Source organism: Salvelinus fontinalis, chromosome 14 (genome assembly GCF_029448725.1).
Source record: "Salvelinus fontinalis isolate EN_2023a chromosome 14, ASM2944872v1, whole genome shotgun sequence".
Lineage (NCBI taxonomy): Eukaryota > Metazoa > Chordata > Actinopteri > Salmoniformes > Salmonidae > Salvelinus > Salvelinus fontinalis.
The window spans coordinates 44,095,005-44,111,548 of NC_074678.1; the positions used below are offsets into that span (position 1 = coordinate 44,095,005).

The following is a 16,544-nucleotide window of genomic DNA, read 5'->3' on the forward strand; positions in this document are numbered from 1 at the left end:
TCAGGAGCGCTGTTGTCACTCACCTAGGAAAGTGTTGGCGATAAACTCTGAGACTTGGTTTCCTGACCGGCTGGTTTCTGACAACTGGGTGAGCTCTCTGTTCAGCATCCTTTTGAACTGGGGGGCAAGATCAAACACCAGGCATAAGTGACACAAGTTCATACATGGACATACAGTACAGTGTGGAAAGTAGAAAATGCCTCAGTAGAACAAGTGTACCAGCATTAGAGTTCTTCACACACTTTAATGTGGATGACTGACTTATCTCTTTTTGCATAAACAACTTGTGAAATGATAAATTAATTAAACAAAATGAGAGTTCAAAATGGCCCCCAAAATATTTTACATGATGTTTGGTGTGATTTTTTTACACCACACATTTAAGTGTCTGGAGTAACTAACAAGTAAATCAAATGACAGTAGTGATTTCCTTGATCACATCAAAATAAATGTGTGAAATTAGATATCAATAGACTAATAGTAGTCAAGTAAGACACAATTATATCAATAAGACCAGAAAATGAATCATTAACTATCATGACACAACCTCATACAAACTCCAAGTCTATTCAGTGCATCACACATTTAGTTGTTGTTGTTGTTGTTTATTTCATACTAATAAACACATGCACAACAAATATTGCACCATGTTTAGCTGAATTAGCTCTATTGGTATTTTCCATCTGCAGGGACACAGTCGTTCCATGAATGGGGATAAATGGACAAACCAGGGAAATATAGCCATATCATTAGCAGACAGTGCAGCACAGAGTCCAGACAGAAAGAAGGGGGACATTCTTTTTTAACCAGAGCGATGTGGTTGCCATGGTGAATCATGGTACACAGAGGCAGCCGTGCTCAGTGAGTGGTTCATTGAGAGTGAGCGCAGGGCATTGGGAAGGGAGGGTAGGGCACAACGTCTTCAGCTGGGCTCAGTCCATTATGTAATCACGTGGGTACGAGATGGCGGAGCGCACAACGCCAGCCATACAATCCACCATATGGTTTTAAAGGAGACGGTGCATGTACACACACACACTGAGACATACAGGACGGAACGTGTAGTGTACTCACAGGGAAACAGGCATGTGTGTACACACAGAGGTGTACACACACAATATGTGATAACTTGTCTAGACAATAATAGGCAGTTTTATACACTACGTAGACAAAAGTATGTGGACACCCATTCAAATGAGTGGATTCGGCTATTTGTTACGGTGTATAAAATTGAGCACACAGCCATTACTGAAAAGCTCAGTGACTTTCAACGTGGCACCGTCATAGGACGCCACCTTTCCAACAAGTCAGTTTGGAATCAGTTCCTGATTTGTTAGGAGCTTTATGAAATGGGTTTTGTGGCCGAGGAGCCGCACACAAGCCGAAGCTCGCCACGCGTAATGCCAAGCGTCGACTGGCGTGTAAAGCTCTCTGCCACTGAACTCTGGAGCAGTGGAAACGGGTTCTCTGGAGTGATGAATCACGCTTCACCATCTGGCAGTCCAACGGACGAATCTGGGTTTGGCGGATGCCAGGAGAACGCTACCTGCCCCAATAAATAGTGACAACTGTAAAGTTTGGTGGGTGAGGAATAATAGTCTGGGGCTGTTTTTCATGGTTTGGGCCCCTTAGTTCCAGTGAAGGGAAATCTTAACGCTGCAGCATAGAATGGCATTCTAGATGATTCTGTGCTTCCAACTTTGTGGCAACAGTTTGGGGAAGGCCCTTTCCTGTTTCAGCATGACAATGCCCCTATACACAAAGTGAGGTCCATACAGAAATGGTTTGTCGAGATCGGTTTGGAAGAACTTGTCTGGGCTGCACAGAGCCCTGACCCCATGTTTGTCGAGATCAGTGTAGAAGAACTTGACTGGCCTGCACAGAGCCCTGATCCCATCGAACACGTTTGCGATGAATTGGAACGCCAACTGCGAGCTAGGCCTAATCGCCTGACATCAATACCTGACCTCACTAATGCTCTTGTGGCTGAATGAAAGAAAGTCCATGCAGCAATGTTCCAACATCTAGTGGAAAGCCTTCCCAGAAGAGTGGAGGCTGTTATAGCAGCAAAGGGGGGATCAACTCCATATGAATACCCATGATTTTGGAATGAGATGTTCAACAAACAGGTGTCCACATACTTTTGTAGTATACCATCTCACTGACATAATATGCTAAAACACAGATACATCCAAAAACATGCAGACACATTAAGAAGATTGCAATGCAATAACAGAAAATGAAATTCTGACACCCTTACACCTTGAGCCCACACACATTTCCGTGCACTCACCTGTATGAGTGTCCAAGACACAGAGAACAAAGTGACTTCGGGCAACCCAGTGGACACATGTTGAATCAAAAACAAAGACGAGTGAGCAGTAAAAACCAACTCGGATGAATAAAATCCAGTAGCAGATTCTATGGGTCTACAGTTCCGTCACAACCTGACAGTCCGTAGGTCCGAGATTGAAAGAGGGGAAAAGATCTAACAGTCGTCAGCCAAAGACGAGGTGTGCCCGTAGCCCTGAGCTGAGTAAAGAGGACAGAGGGCACAGAGGGGACATGGGGGACAGGCGGTGCAGGGCAACGGGACAGACAGTCCAGCTAGGTGCAGGACACCAGAGCGCATGGCTGACTGCTGCTCTTTCATCCACCATCACACTCTCAATGTAAACACAGAGACCGAGAGGAAGGATAGAGGGAGGGAGGGATGGGGAGAGTATGAGCGAGGAAAGTCTCTCCCTCCCTGTGTGTATCTCCCCTTGAACTGCCTACATGCGCGGTGCCCCCTTGCCAATCAGCTACAGAGGCTGGAGGGATGCGAGGGATCTGATTGGTTGTGGGTGTAAAGGGGAGGGGAGTGTGAGAGGTGGCGGCTGAGAGAGAGAGGGGGATACATAATGCATCCAGGAGGAGTGGAGTGGAAAGAAGGGATGGGAATCCATGCGACTGGTTAACTCCTTCAATTGGAAGTAGTGTTGGTATGTGTTGGTGTGTGTTTGTGTCTGAATGGGAGGGCGTGTGCATCAGCCCAATGCTCTTTGTATGCCCAAATATTAAGCAGAGGGAGAATGCAGCAGCAGTTCAACTGCCTACATCTGTAAAAATGTAAATACTGCAACGCAACAAGAACCGACCTACTTGGTGGAGGGTCCAAATAATAAGTGGTCATATCTGTGAATCTGTGGTTGCCATGGCGCCGCGAGGTCGCATATGCAGAAAGCTCTGTCAATATTGTACATATTTTAATAGATGTAGGTGTTTCTGGACAGCATTTTTTTTAAACAAATATTCAATTTGTTAGCTAATTAAGTTTTGATTGTATATACACTAAACCAGAATATAAATGCAACATGTAAGTGTTGGTCCCATGTTTCATGAGCTGAAATAAAATATCCCAGAAATGTTCCATATGCACAAAAAGCTTATTTCTCAAAAATGTTGTGCACAAATGTATTTACATCCCTGTTAGTGAGCATTTCTCATTTGCCAAGATAATCCATCCACCTGACAGGTGTGGCATATCAAGAAGCTGATTAAACACCATGATCATTAGAAAGGTGCACCTTGTGCTGGGGACTATAAAAAGGCCACTCTAAAATGTGCAATTTTGGCACACAACACAATGCCACAGATGTCTCAAGTTTTGATAGAGCGTGCAATTGGCATGCTGACGGCCAGAGAATGTAATGTTAATTTCTCTACTATAAGCTGCCTCCAACGTCATTTTAGAAAAATTGGCAGTACATCCATCCGGCCTCACAACTGCAGACCATATGTATGTCGTTGTGTGGGCGAGCGTATTGCTGATGTCAACAGAGTGCCCCAAGGTGGCGGTGGGGTTATGGTATGGGCAGGCATAAGCTACGGATAACGAACACAATTGTATTTTATCGATGGCAATTTTAATGCACAGAGATACCGTGACAAAATCCTGAGGCCCATTGTCGTGCCATTCATCCACTGCCATCACCTCATGTTTCAGCATGATAATGCACGGCCGGCCCCATGTCACAAGGATCTGTACACAATTTCTGGGAGCTGAACATTTCCCAGTTCTTCCATGGCCTACATATTCATCAGACATGTCACCCATTGAGCATGTTAGGGATGCTCTGGATCGACCTGTACGATGGCATGTTCCAGTTCCTGCCAATATCCAGCAACTTCGCAAAGCCATTGAAGAGGAGTCAAAAAACATTCCACAGGCCACAATCAACAGCCTGATCAACTCAATGCGAAGGAGATGTGTCGCACTGCAAATGGTGGTCACACCCTGATATGACTGGATTTCTGATCAACTCCCCTACCTTTTTTTTTTTTAAGATATCTGTGACCAAAGATGCATATCTGTATTCCCAGTCATGTGAAATCCATAGATTAGGGCCTAATGAATGTATTTCAATTGACTGATTTCCTTATATGAACTGTAACTCAGTAAAATCTTTGAAATTGTTGCATGTTGTATTTATATATTGATCCACAGCAGTGCAAGACTGGGAAGTCAGTAATTTAACCAACTGAACTGAGAAGCTAGCTATTTAGCTATCTAGCCATCTAACTGTTTTCATTTGAAACAACAAGATGACAGGCTTGGAGACTGTTGAACATGGCAGAGGATCCCTAAAGTTTTCAAACAATGGTTTATTTCAAGGTGGACTGTAGTGTTGACTGTAGTGTTGACTGTAGTGAGCTTCAAGCGCCTTAAGCTTAGTGGCTGCATGGCTTCACGCAGGTGGGTGCTACATGTTTTTCGGAGGAGTTTACCAAGGAGTCTACAACTGGGGATGAAAAGGTGTCCTGACTTCTGACTAGTTTCCCCCCTGGATCTGACCATCGTTTCCCCCCAGCTCAACATTTCATCTGGGCCTCCACTCTTCATCTGGGCCTCAGTTGGAAGAGAAATGGATGGTGCGGGTGAGGAAGGTGCGCATGGAGAGTGGATCAGACATATGTTGTGACCCGTTGGACTTCCACCTCCCTCTGTGGATGACTGTGGAAGATCTTCCACCCAGAACAGAAAATTGCTCTACAAATCTACACATCTATTATTATTATTATGTATTTCAGACATTTCCTTGATCTTGGCATTCCAGCTGTTACAGTGCATTCAGAATGTATTCAGACCCCTTGACTTTTTAAAAATGTTGTTACGTTACAGCCTTATTCTAAAATGGATTAAATCTATGCACAATACCCCATAATGACAAAGCAAAAACAGGTTTTTAGAAATTTTAGCAAATGTATCAAACTTAAATATCACATTTACATAAGTATTCAGACCCTTTACTCAGTACTTTGTTTTAACACCTTTGGCAGTGATTACAGCCTCGAGTCTTAGGTATGACGATACAAGCTTGGCACACCTGTATTTGGGGAGTTTCTCACATTTTTCTCTGCAGATCCTCTCAAGCTCTGTCAGGTTGGATGGGGAGCGTCACTGCACAGCTATTTTCAGGTCTATCTAGGCATGTTAGATCGGGTTCAAGTCCGGGCTCTGGCTGGGCCACTCAAGGACATTCAGAGACTTGTCCCAAAGCCACTCCTGCGTTGTCTTGGCTGTGTGCTTAGGGTCGTTGTCCTGTTGGAAGGCGAACCTTCGCCCCAGTCAGAGCTTTGGAGCAGGTTTTCATCAAGGATCTCTCAGTACTTTACTCCGTTCATCTTTCCCTCGATCCTGACTAGTCTCCCAGTCCCTGCCGCTGAAAAACATCCTCACAGCAAGGTGCTACCACCACCATGATTCACTGTAGGGATGGTGCCAGGTTGCCTCCAGACGTGACGCCAGACGTGACGCTCCATCTTGGTTTCATCAGACCAGATAATCTTGTTTTTTATGGTCTGAGTCCTTTAGGTGCCTTTTGGCTCCAAGAGGGCTGTCATGTGCCTTTTACTGAGGACTGGCTTCCGTTTCACCACTCTACCATAAAGGCCTGATTGTGATGGTTGTCCTTCTGGAGGGTTCTCCCATCTCCACAGAAGAAATCTGGAGCTCTGTCAGAGTGACCATCGGGTTCTTGGTCACCTCCCTGAGCTCAGTTTGGCTGGGGGGCCAGCTCTAGGAAGAGTCTTTGTGGTTCCAAACTTCCTCCATTTAAAAATGGAGGCCACTGTGTTCTTGAGGACCTTCAATGCTGCAGAAAAGTTTTGGTACCCTTCCCCAGATCTGTGCCTCGACACAATCCTGTCTCGGAGCTGCACGGACAATTCCTTCGACCTCATGGCTTGGTTTTTGCTCTGACATGCACTGTCAACTGTGGGACCTCAAGTTGTAGAAAATCTCAAGGATGATCAATGGAAACAGGATGCACCTGAGCTCAATTTCGATTCTCATAGCAAAGAGTTTGAATACTTTTATTTTTAATACATTTGCAAAAATTCTAAATACCTGTTTTCGCTTTGTTATTATGGTGTATTGTGTGTAGATTGATGAGGAAAAATAATAGTTTAATCCATTTTAGAATAAGGCTGTAATGTAACAAAATATGGAAAAAGTCAAGGGGTCTGAAAACTCTCCGAATACACTGTATACTGTGCCATTTTCAAAAGCTATTGAGATGGCATAGCGAACAAAAGCATCATATCACTTCAATCAACCACTGTCTTGATGCATTAAGGAAAACAGCATATGCTACACCCGGAACTGAATTCTCCAATCTAATATACTGTACAGGTAAAGAATAACATCACTTTGTAAATCTTAAACATAAGACATTTGATCGACATGAACACAGGGCAATGTGATACTGATGAGAGAGATGAAAGGCAATGGTATTCAAAGTTGGGTTTGCGACCTTTAGTGGGTTCACGGGGGAAGTACAGTGGGGTCACGTTATTGTATGGGATAATATACAAATGTTTTTGAGAAAGATAATTTGAAAAGAAAAACTATTTTATTGAGTAAAAATGTATTTAATGGTTTCTTTTCATTTTGATTCAAATGCAATGAATTGAAGGTTATATGTTGATGTAAAAATCTAAATTTACCAATTTTACGGTTGTGTCATCAGATTTGGGGTGGGGTGGGGTGGGGTCGCGAGAAATTCTTGGGGAACAAAATAGGGTCCCTGCTGAAAAAGTTTGAATACCACTGCTTTAAGCAATCATTCCCAGGTTGTTACTGTAGATGAGGCTCCGTTCAAATGCAACACAGCTCACCTTGTTGGAAGCCATCTCGCTGACTGAGTGACAGGTCTGCAGGGTCTCCAGCTGGTCCAGACACCAGTCCAGCTCCTCCAGTGTCTCTATGGCCAGCTTCTGGTAGGGCTCCTCTGAGGGGGTCAAAGGTCATTATGCTGTTAAAGCCCTGAGCGAGACCACCAGAGACCATCCAGGTCCTAGTCTAGACTGAGCCCCAGATCCTTTGGCCATGGAGGAGTTGCGGGACATGGCTTTTGGTGAAAATGTTTTAACTAAATGTATTGTATTTCAGTGTTTACCAGCATTTGTAATTTGAGTCTGATAATTATCTGTAGAAAACTGTTAATCTGATAATACCTGCTTCATATAGCTTATGTTTTCCAGTTTCTTGAAATACAGTACTTTGCAAATGGTATATTCATTCCTTTTCCATTTTAGTAGATACTCTTATCCGGAACAATTTACAGTAGTGAGTGCATACATTTTCATACTTGTTCATATTGGTCCCCCAGTGGGAATCAAACCCAAAACCCTACTGTTCCAAGCGCCATGCTCTACCAACTAAGCCACATCATCACAAACCACTTGATGTCTCAATGTACTCAATTACTGTATTGTACATTGTTTTTCATCATGGTGAGGGAAAGTCTACAGGTACAAACCTAGATGACCAGCATATGTACAATACAGTAATATACATTTACAATTAGTGGTTTGTAAGGATGGTAAATTAATACTGAACAAAAAGTGATTGTTTTCCGTGTTATTTGATCAAGAAATTTAATTTGATGTGGATGTTTTGGTCTTTTCCCCATAACTTTGCACATTTTGATGTAAATGTTTGAGGACTGAGTTTTGTTCTTTCTGGATTCCATTAGAATGATGACCACAGAGAAAGGGACAGGGCAACAACTCTTACAATTCCAACTGTTGACCCCTACAAGATAACTGTTTTAATGATCTTAAAAACATTTTTCTTTCCCAAAGCTGAGATGCTAAAAACATTTTTTGCCCGCTACAAACGTCTATATCGGTCCGCTAATACAGGAGTAGTAAATGCCCAGTGTACTACTTTTGTGAAAAAAACATTTCCTTACATTTTTTTTATATTTTCTATTAATCAGATCTTTCAGGGGGCACCCTCTGCACCCCTACTTCCCACGGCTATGCAGGCGTGATCACTTTCTCTTTATTTGACCCTAGTCCCACAGAATGTGGCACTGACCCCTGTGTTCAGTTATCTGGCATCAGACTGTACGGCTCCATTTCAAACCAGAGACTACACAATTAATTGTCTAGACATTTATTGCATATTTTGTCAGGTTTGTTAGCAGTGAAAACAAATTCTCAAACCATGGCAGCTTCAAATACTACAAATATCCTCCTGAGTACTTGTATCGAGCTATGACATTTTGGATTGCCATAGAAGATAGGACCAGTGTCTACATTTGTCAACCCCCCCCCCCCCCCCCCCACAAAAGGATGGATATAGAGACAGATATTTTTCTGTATGTCTCCTTACATCTTTGCATTCTCACTGCACTGCTCTTACCAACGTGAAAGCTGACAGATAAGCAATACTTGCAATTATAGCAGTAACATCAAACCAATCTTACAGTTTGATCGTAAGCTGTATTTTCAGTTCTTATGAACTTATTCTTTTCACAGAGTGCAGCAGACACTAGGGAACAACAAAGCCAATTGTTGTGAAGTAATGTAAGAGCTATGATCAGATGCGTAACCTACTGACCTGGTATGCTTGGCTTGGTATGAGTAGGCATTGAGGGAGGGTTGCTGCCTGACGGCCGCCTGTTGGGCCGATCCTGCAGATGAGTTATGACGGCAAAGTTGCTTCTGACTGTTCGGAGACTGGCGAGCACCTAAAGAGAGGGGGTGAAAGGGACACTGATTTAGTGGTATGATGCATTATGTCCATGATATTCTACGCACAATATCCGGATTTTCTAAAACATAAGATTTCGTTTGGGTTTTTCGATTTTTAATGGGAGCTATGTCTGTCCCAAGACAATCAAATGAAAATCAGAATGTTACGGTTTTGGAATTTTGATGCCAACATAAAGGGTAGTTGATCAAACTCTGCCTATGGCTCTGTAGCCTGGTGCCAGATCTGTTTGGGCTGTATAGCCTGCACCTATCGTGACAATGACCAGTTGGCTATACTGCACAAAAAGTACTGGGACCAGGCTAATGGCGCTGTCTTTGGCATGTGCAGGTCGTACATAATTGTACATTTTAGTAATTTAGCAGACGCTCTTATCCGAAGCGACTTACAGGAGAAATTAGGGTTAAGTGCCTTGCTCAAGGGCACATCGGCAGCTTTTTCACCTAGTCAGCTTGGGGATTCAAACCAGCGACCTTTTGGTTACTGGCCCAACACTCTTTACCGCTAAGCTACCTGCCGCCACTCAGGTATTATACACCTACCACACACGTGAGCTCTAGTGAGACACTGAAGATGTGCAGGGGTACAAAACATCCCCAAACACCTGTCTCAGGTACTTCGTGTGCCTTCATGTTGGAACTCAAGACTCCTCCGAGTTCAAAATGTCACCCAGGTGAAAAATCGTGGAGGCAGTCGGCCCATAAAAGATCTCTCCTTTCCAAACCCTTGAAGATTTGACATCTGTCCGGCTCTGCTTCGACGCACGTCAATATTAGACACCTCACTTGTTTTGTAACCCTAGTTGAGTTGTGACACACAATGACACGCACTACGTGCAGATGGGTTATTGCAGCAAAAGCCAGTGGTCTGGGTTGGAAGAGTATCGCTGGCACACAGATGTCGTCACAGCTACGTTAAAGTAGGCCCGTGTGTTCAGACCTTTGAAATGTTTGAATCCTTCCCGACTGTAATGTGCTTTGTGGATTCAAATAAAGTATTTCATGTGTTTGTGTTTGTGTGTAATGAATGGCGCCCTACCTCTTAAAACACCACCAAGACAGCACTGTGCATAATATGATTTTCCACGCAAGAAGTACAGAAGGCTGGCTCACTGTACTGCACACAATATTGCCACACACTTAAAGAGAAAACGCATGAACATAGCACTGACCTGTGCAAATGGTGTCACAATCATGTCTTCTCCATGTCTAAACGGACAGAAGAAAACAAAAACATTGGGTTAGATACTACATCTTCAACAAATAGGTGAAGAACAGAATATCACCATCTTACAAGGGCAATATTGATATAATATACTGTATACTGGGGCTCTATGGTACGCCCTGAGTGTAAAGCAATGGGCGTCCTAAATGCAGCCTGAACACCCATATATCCTATTTCAGTTAACACATTGGACACATGGAGAGGAAACAAGTGACATGCACACAACTGACTGTGAGAACTGTGAGAAAAACAAACAAAATCCTTTGAAACTGTGCTCTGGGGGCATTATCATGCACATAATGTGTGGTCTTGTGGTCGAGCCTTACTGTTAAGATTATAGGCCTCAGGCTATCCATGCAGCACACAAACAGCAGCAGGCTCAACTGAGATGCAAGGCCTGTGGGGTTTTTCTTTTGGGATGGTTCGGGAGGAAAAGGGGGTGAGGGATGTGTGCATGTATGGGCTGGGGGGTTAAAGGTTACGTGTTGGGGCAGGAGGTGGATGGGGGTGTGTGGAGGGGTTAAGGGGTTTGTGAGGGCAGGAAGTGTCTGAAACCTGCAAACGCAGTGGGTCCTTAAAGGGGAAGTTAAATAGAAAAAATGTGTCACACGCATCTCTCACCGCGGCAGCCAACCGACTTCCCAGTGCTTCAAGCCCTCTTCCCTTTAAAGACATAGAGCGAGAGTCCAGTGACTAAGCTAGACTTGACATGGGTAAACAGACTGTGACATGGCCTCCGATCTCCAGAAACAAACATCAACAATACGAGACAGGAAGGTTACGTTTTTAGGGACCTCTGCGGGAATCATAGTTGAAGGGTTAGCTATGACAGTATAAATATAAGAGAGTAGACATGTATTGGTTAGTGAAACATCAAGGGTGGGGGGAGAGCATCAACAGCAAAAAGAGAGACAGAAGGTCAGAAAAAACAATTCAGAAAGAGTGAGCGAGTGAGCGAGAGAGAGAGAGAGAGTGGGAAAAGAAAAGGGCCTGGAGAAGAGGTAAGGTTAGGAGGGTCATGCATCACTTTGGTCCAATGGTACTTACAGCTCACTGGCCATGGAGGAGTTGCGGGACATGGCTTTTGGTGAGAGGTCGAAGTCTGAGTCGGAGCGGTAGAGGAAGGACTCGCGGCGCTGGCTGTGGGGGTAGTTGGCCTGCAGGACCAGGCCGGAGCTGGGGCTGGCCTGGGGGTCCAGAGGGCTGCGTCCCACCGGCAGCCCATTCTCCACATCAAAACTTAGGGTGAGAGAAGAGAGAGAGAAGGGACGATTCATGTGAATAGGTGTCTGGAGAAGCGGAGCAGGAAGACAAGGTGTCATTGTCCCTTCCTTTATTCTGTCCAGTGTGATGACAGAGGTATGGAAGTCCGAAAATGTGTGAATCTTCAATCCGAAATCATCATTGTAGTTATCGTCATCAAAAAAACAGCACTGACCAATCTCTGCCTGCCTCATAGCTAATACACAGTATATTGAGAATAGAAAAGAGCTGACCTAGTGATAGCAGGCCTCGAGCAGCAGCCATTCCCTACAACCCCCACACCATTTATTTGAACGCAATCACGCTAGTGTCAGCACTGACTTCACCACGTACGTCAGCAGTGCCAAAGTCTTCCGCCTCTGTCAGGGCCCTGGGCAGCACTAAAACAAATGGTGCTGCTGGCACCTCTCCACCTCTGCAGCCAGACCCTGACCCCAAAATGTCAGGGTGATCAGTCCATAGCCATCCAATCTCATAATAGGGCTGACTGTTTGATGGGACAGGGGAACTCCTCTTCATATTTTGAGGATGCAATTAGACGTTCAGTTAGGAGATCAGAGGGGGAGAAAGGCAAGTGGGAGATACAGCGGGAATGCTGGATGTGGGGATTGAACCCCAGTCTCTGGAAGGAAGTCATCTAAGCTACAGTATGTGTCAAGAGCCGGAATTGTTACCAATCAACCACAGGCTCTGCATGAGCAAAGTATATCCAATACAACAGGGACTTTACATATACCGCAGTCGGCAGGTGAATGCTTACAAAGTTAAAATACTACAATATCCTCCTCCTTTAGGCTCTTTGGTAGGAATACGTGACCGTGCGTCTGACCTGTGTGACTCTCCTTTGTCCAATCGAACTCCAGAAGCGGAGTTGTTCCAGGGCGGTGCCACGGTATACAGGCGGCAGCTGCAAGGTCAGGCTGAGGTGGAGTTGGAGAGAGTGGTTCTAAGAATAGCCCTCTATCATTGATGGAGGTACATGCGAGAGGGCTATACATAGCCTGAAACATACGGCATGCCTCCCCTGGCTGGAGTCTCATGTAATTACGTTAGGCTGAAACCCTCACCCCATACGGTAGATACACTTTCACTCGACTTCAAGTTCAACACATAATGAATAGAAAGCGCTGCAGATTTTTTTGTCATGCTTTCGACAAACAAGTGATTATTTCCCAGCACTGTGTGGCGTGCAAATTTCTTTTGAGTTAAACTATTGCTGAATGTCCTCGAGGCACCTGCAACAACCACCTGTGGATGTACGAGTGCATTTCACTCCTCTCACAACAGCAGTCGAACCTGCATGCTTTTGTATGGGGTGTGTTGTGTCGTATGCACCCTAAATACAACGAGGCTCAGTATTTTGCCTAAATTAACATTTAAAACAAACCTGCACCATACTCAGGCAGTGACTGACATCATTAATCAGAAACAATGAGAGGGAGAGATCAAGAGAGAGAGAGAGAGAGAGAGAGAGAGAGAGAAAGAGAGAGAGAGAGCAACAGAGAGAGAGAGAGCAACAGAGAGAGAGAGAGAGAGAGAGAGAGAGAGAGAGAGAGAGCAACAGAGAGAGAGAGTGAAAGATAGGTTTGCATTTCGACGGCTCAATGCAGCGTTTTAACAAGCTCCACCTGATTGGTGAGGAGAGTCCCAGGGGGAGGAGCTGCAGTATAAAAGCATCAGTGCCAGGGCTTGCCTTAGTACCCAACCTCTCGTCCTTCCTTTCCTCCCTGATTGGTGGGGAGAGCCCCAGGGGGAGGGGCTTGCCTTATTACCCCACCTCTCCTCCTCCCTTCACTCCCTTTTTCTCACCCTTCCCTTTATCTAATTTTCAAAGATGCGTCCGTCCCCTCGGAGCGATTTGGGCCAGCTCTGATGGTGGGATGTCATCAATCACGATGCCAATGGCGTCAGCAGCTATGAATAGCTCTATCCAAAATAACTCCAAAAACACTCACACGTGAAACAAAACTCGCCCATTAGAACTGAAATCCACGTCATTCACATGAAATGTTAATGTTTGAGTAAACTATCAGAGCCTGAGGCTTGGAGATATCAGAGTACACTTATGGACTGTGGCTATCTCCTTCCCAGCTGCAGGCGGCTTCTCTTCTCAACAACGCTCCCACTCACTTCTACTTCCAGAAGCAATACAGTGCGGTAGATGAAGGCGCATATTTTCCCAAGAAAACCACCTGGGCAAAGTTCAAGAAATGCCACTAGGAAAAACCTGGGATTATCAGACTGAGTGGGAGGACAAGTGTCCATAAACAGTGGTATTCATACTGTTAGTTCCCTCTAGTGGGCTCCCGAGTGGCGCAGCGGTCTAAGGCACTGCATCTCAGCGCTAGAGGCATCACTGCAGACCCTGGTTCGATCCCAGGCTGTATCACAACCGGCCGTGATCAGGAGTGCCATAAGGCGGTGCACAATTGTCTGGGTCATGGGAGGGTTTGGCTGGGGTAGACCCTCATTGTAAAAAAAAAAAAAAAAAAGTTGTTTTTAACTGACTTGCCTAGTTAAATAAAAAATACTGGAAACAGAATGGGCTTCTGAGTGTCAGGTAGCACCATCTACTGGAGACAGAAATATAACTCATCACTGTGCCAGTCAGTGCATGTTCCCCAGCACACCAGTGTCTCTATTGAGAGCACAGAGCAATTTAAAGTGCATGCATCTTAAATGTCAGCCAGAGAACAGGTAAGATGAGTTTGTGGACTGGGTGGTAGCCTAGCGGTATAGAGGTTGGGCCAGTAACCGAAAGGTTGTTGGTTCGAATCCCCGAGCTAACTAGGTCCGATGTGCCCTTGAGCAAGGTACTTAACCCTAATTGCTCTGGATAAGTGTGTTAAGTGTGACAAAAAAAAGTGTTACACAGACACTACACTCAACATGGAGGATACGTATCATGTAGTTACTTGACACAAAAGCATTAAACCAATTGTGCCACTCCACTGAATAAACCTTCGAGTCAATCATCTCTATTATGGTGGCACAGTGGGATACAGGCCTCCCTGTATCCCACTGTGGCACGCACCCTTCTGGGGTTTCTCCCGAGGAGACCACTGGCACATATACACACGCACACACACAAACATTTGGTGCAGACTAATCACTAAATGACTATCTTATACTGAACAGGAACGGTGATATCGAAACGTCATCTGATCTCCACAAACACAAAGATAATCCTCCATGTTTCCTTTCCTCTTCAATTGTGGGAAAAAGAGCAAATCCATTAGTTCCTGGATAAAAGGATAAGCCCCCCTCAGGATTCAAATGAAATCAAACTTTATTTGTCACATGCGCTGAATACAACAAGTGTTGACCTTACCTTGAAATTCTTACTTACAAGCCCTTTACCAACAGTGCAGTTCAAGAAAGAGTTAAGAAACTGTTTACCAAATAAACTAAAGTAAAAAACGAAGAAGAAGTAACACAATAAAATAACAATAACGAGGCTATATACAGGGGGTACAGGTTAGTCGAGGTAATTTGTACAAGGAGGTAGGGGGTAGGGGTTACTAGTGACTAGTGATTCAGAGGAAACTCCAAGAAGCATTCAGATCTGTGTCATTCAGACAAAGGTCGTTACCCAAATACCGCTTTTAGCTAATAAATAGTCCAATCCCCCTTCTGTTTTCTTTCCGAGTGGCGTGAGAACCAGCTCCGGGGGCCTCGCCGACCTATGACAATCAAAGTGTGTGTGTTTGTCTCGGGGAAGTTCCCGCAGCCCTTACACACCAGGAAAGAAGGGAGTGGAGGCAGAGAATGTTGGAAAACAGAGGAGTGGACCTTTTTTGGTGTGTGTGTTCCTGGTGATGCGTAATCTTTGTACTGGGGGGAAAGGGCCCCCTGGTTTGGGAAAGGGGGATGTTAGTGTTGCACCTCTCACCCCATTGTGCGCGACCTGACACCCGTAGCAAAACAACGTGGTGCACCACCAAAAACAAGAAAAAAAGAATGTATTTGAAACTGCACATCTTACGTATGAAGACAGAACATTAGCGCAAAACTGACTTTTTATTTGATGTCCCATGTGCCAGTCTAGAGTAAACAATTTCAACACTTCCTATTAAACCTATGTCAAACACTCAACTTTTGAACACAAACTCCATGGTTAACGTGTAAATGAGGCTATTTAAACCTCTTTGCCCTGTATACTTTTGTACCGGGTCTAGCCAAAGGTGTTTTATATAGGTTACTGACTATTCTTCTCTTATCTGGTCTAGCTTCTGGTGTTTATAAGTCATTTCTGGATACTGATAAACATGTTATACAAGTTATTTATCATCTCAACAGCCGAACAAAATTCAACCCCACAACATAATACATTCACTGTGTATCAATTCATACAAGTTGACCAAAAGGGAAAAACGTTCCGTGTACAACAACATAAGAGCCATGAGCATATGTTTTCTAAAAATAGCCCTTGAAGAGAAGTCATTGCACGAGAACAGACATGGAGTCATCAGAGACCCGCCTGTGGATTCTTTTTCTCTCTGAGCGACTCAACTTGACTCGCTGTCAACAGGGTAAGAGAGACCCAACTTTACTGGTAACATGCAGTTCTGAAGTTCTGAACATAAACATGTTCCACCCTCCATATACATGCACGCACACAAACAAACGTCCCTGGTATCAGAGCAACAATACTTCGGGTCTTTAACTGGCTTGACCAAATGGGTTAAGAATAATATGATTTTTATAATAATCATAATTTTTATAAACATTGTAATCCAGATAAGCAGTTTAACCTAATATGACAAATATGTGAGTTTTTGACATTTAGCGGTTTATAAAAAGGGGAATGTTTGGCCTAGTAAGTTGGTGTGGCACAGCTGAACAAAAGTTGAATGTACCACTTGAGCCAATAAGATAATAGAAGCCATATTGTCTCACATTAATCATAAATAAACTGAAATGTTAAGAACTAAAGGAACTGAGAAACTTTTGGAAAGATCTCCAAAGCAAAGCCAAAAGATAGGCCTTGTTTGCTTTTGTTCACCGCCAA

The 16,544-nt window shown here is 44.2% G+C and overlaps 1 protein-coding gene across 5 annotated transcripts in view; it reads right to left on the minus strand.

Moving 5' to 3' along the window:
• The window catches only part of LOC129810942 (cAMP-specific 3',5'-cyclic phosphodiesterase 4D-like), a 121,887-nt gene that overhangs the window by 25,658 nt on the left and 79,685 nt on the right, over positions 1-16,544 (minus strand). For 3 of the 5 annotated variants that reach the window (XM_055861961.1, XM_055861965.1, XM_055861963.1), the window contains exons 2-7: positions 11,318-11,509; positions 10,892-10,933; positions 10,218-10,254; positions 8,894-9,023; positions 7,162-7,274; positions 24-117 (exon numbers count right to left, since the gene is read on the minus strand). In XM_055861961.1, the coding sequence (XP_055717936.1) occupies positions 24-117; positions 7,162-7,274; positions 8,894-9,023; positions 10,218-10,254; positions 10,892-10,933; positions 11,318-11,509 (608 nt within the window). Of the gene's footprint in view, positions 1-23; positions 118-2,293; positions 6,395-7,161; positions 7,275-8,893; positions 9,024-10,217; positions 10,255-10,891; positions 10,934-11,317; positions 11,510-16,544 lie in introns of those variants that run through there. The other 2 variants (XM_055861962.1, XM_055861964.1) reach the window with 2 other exon arrangements.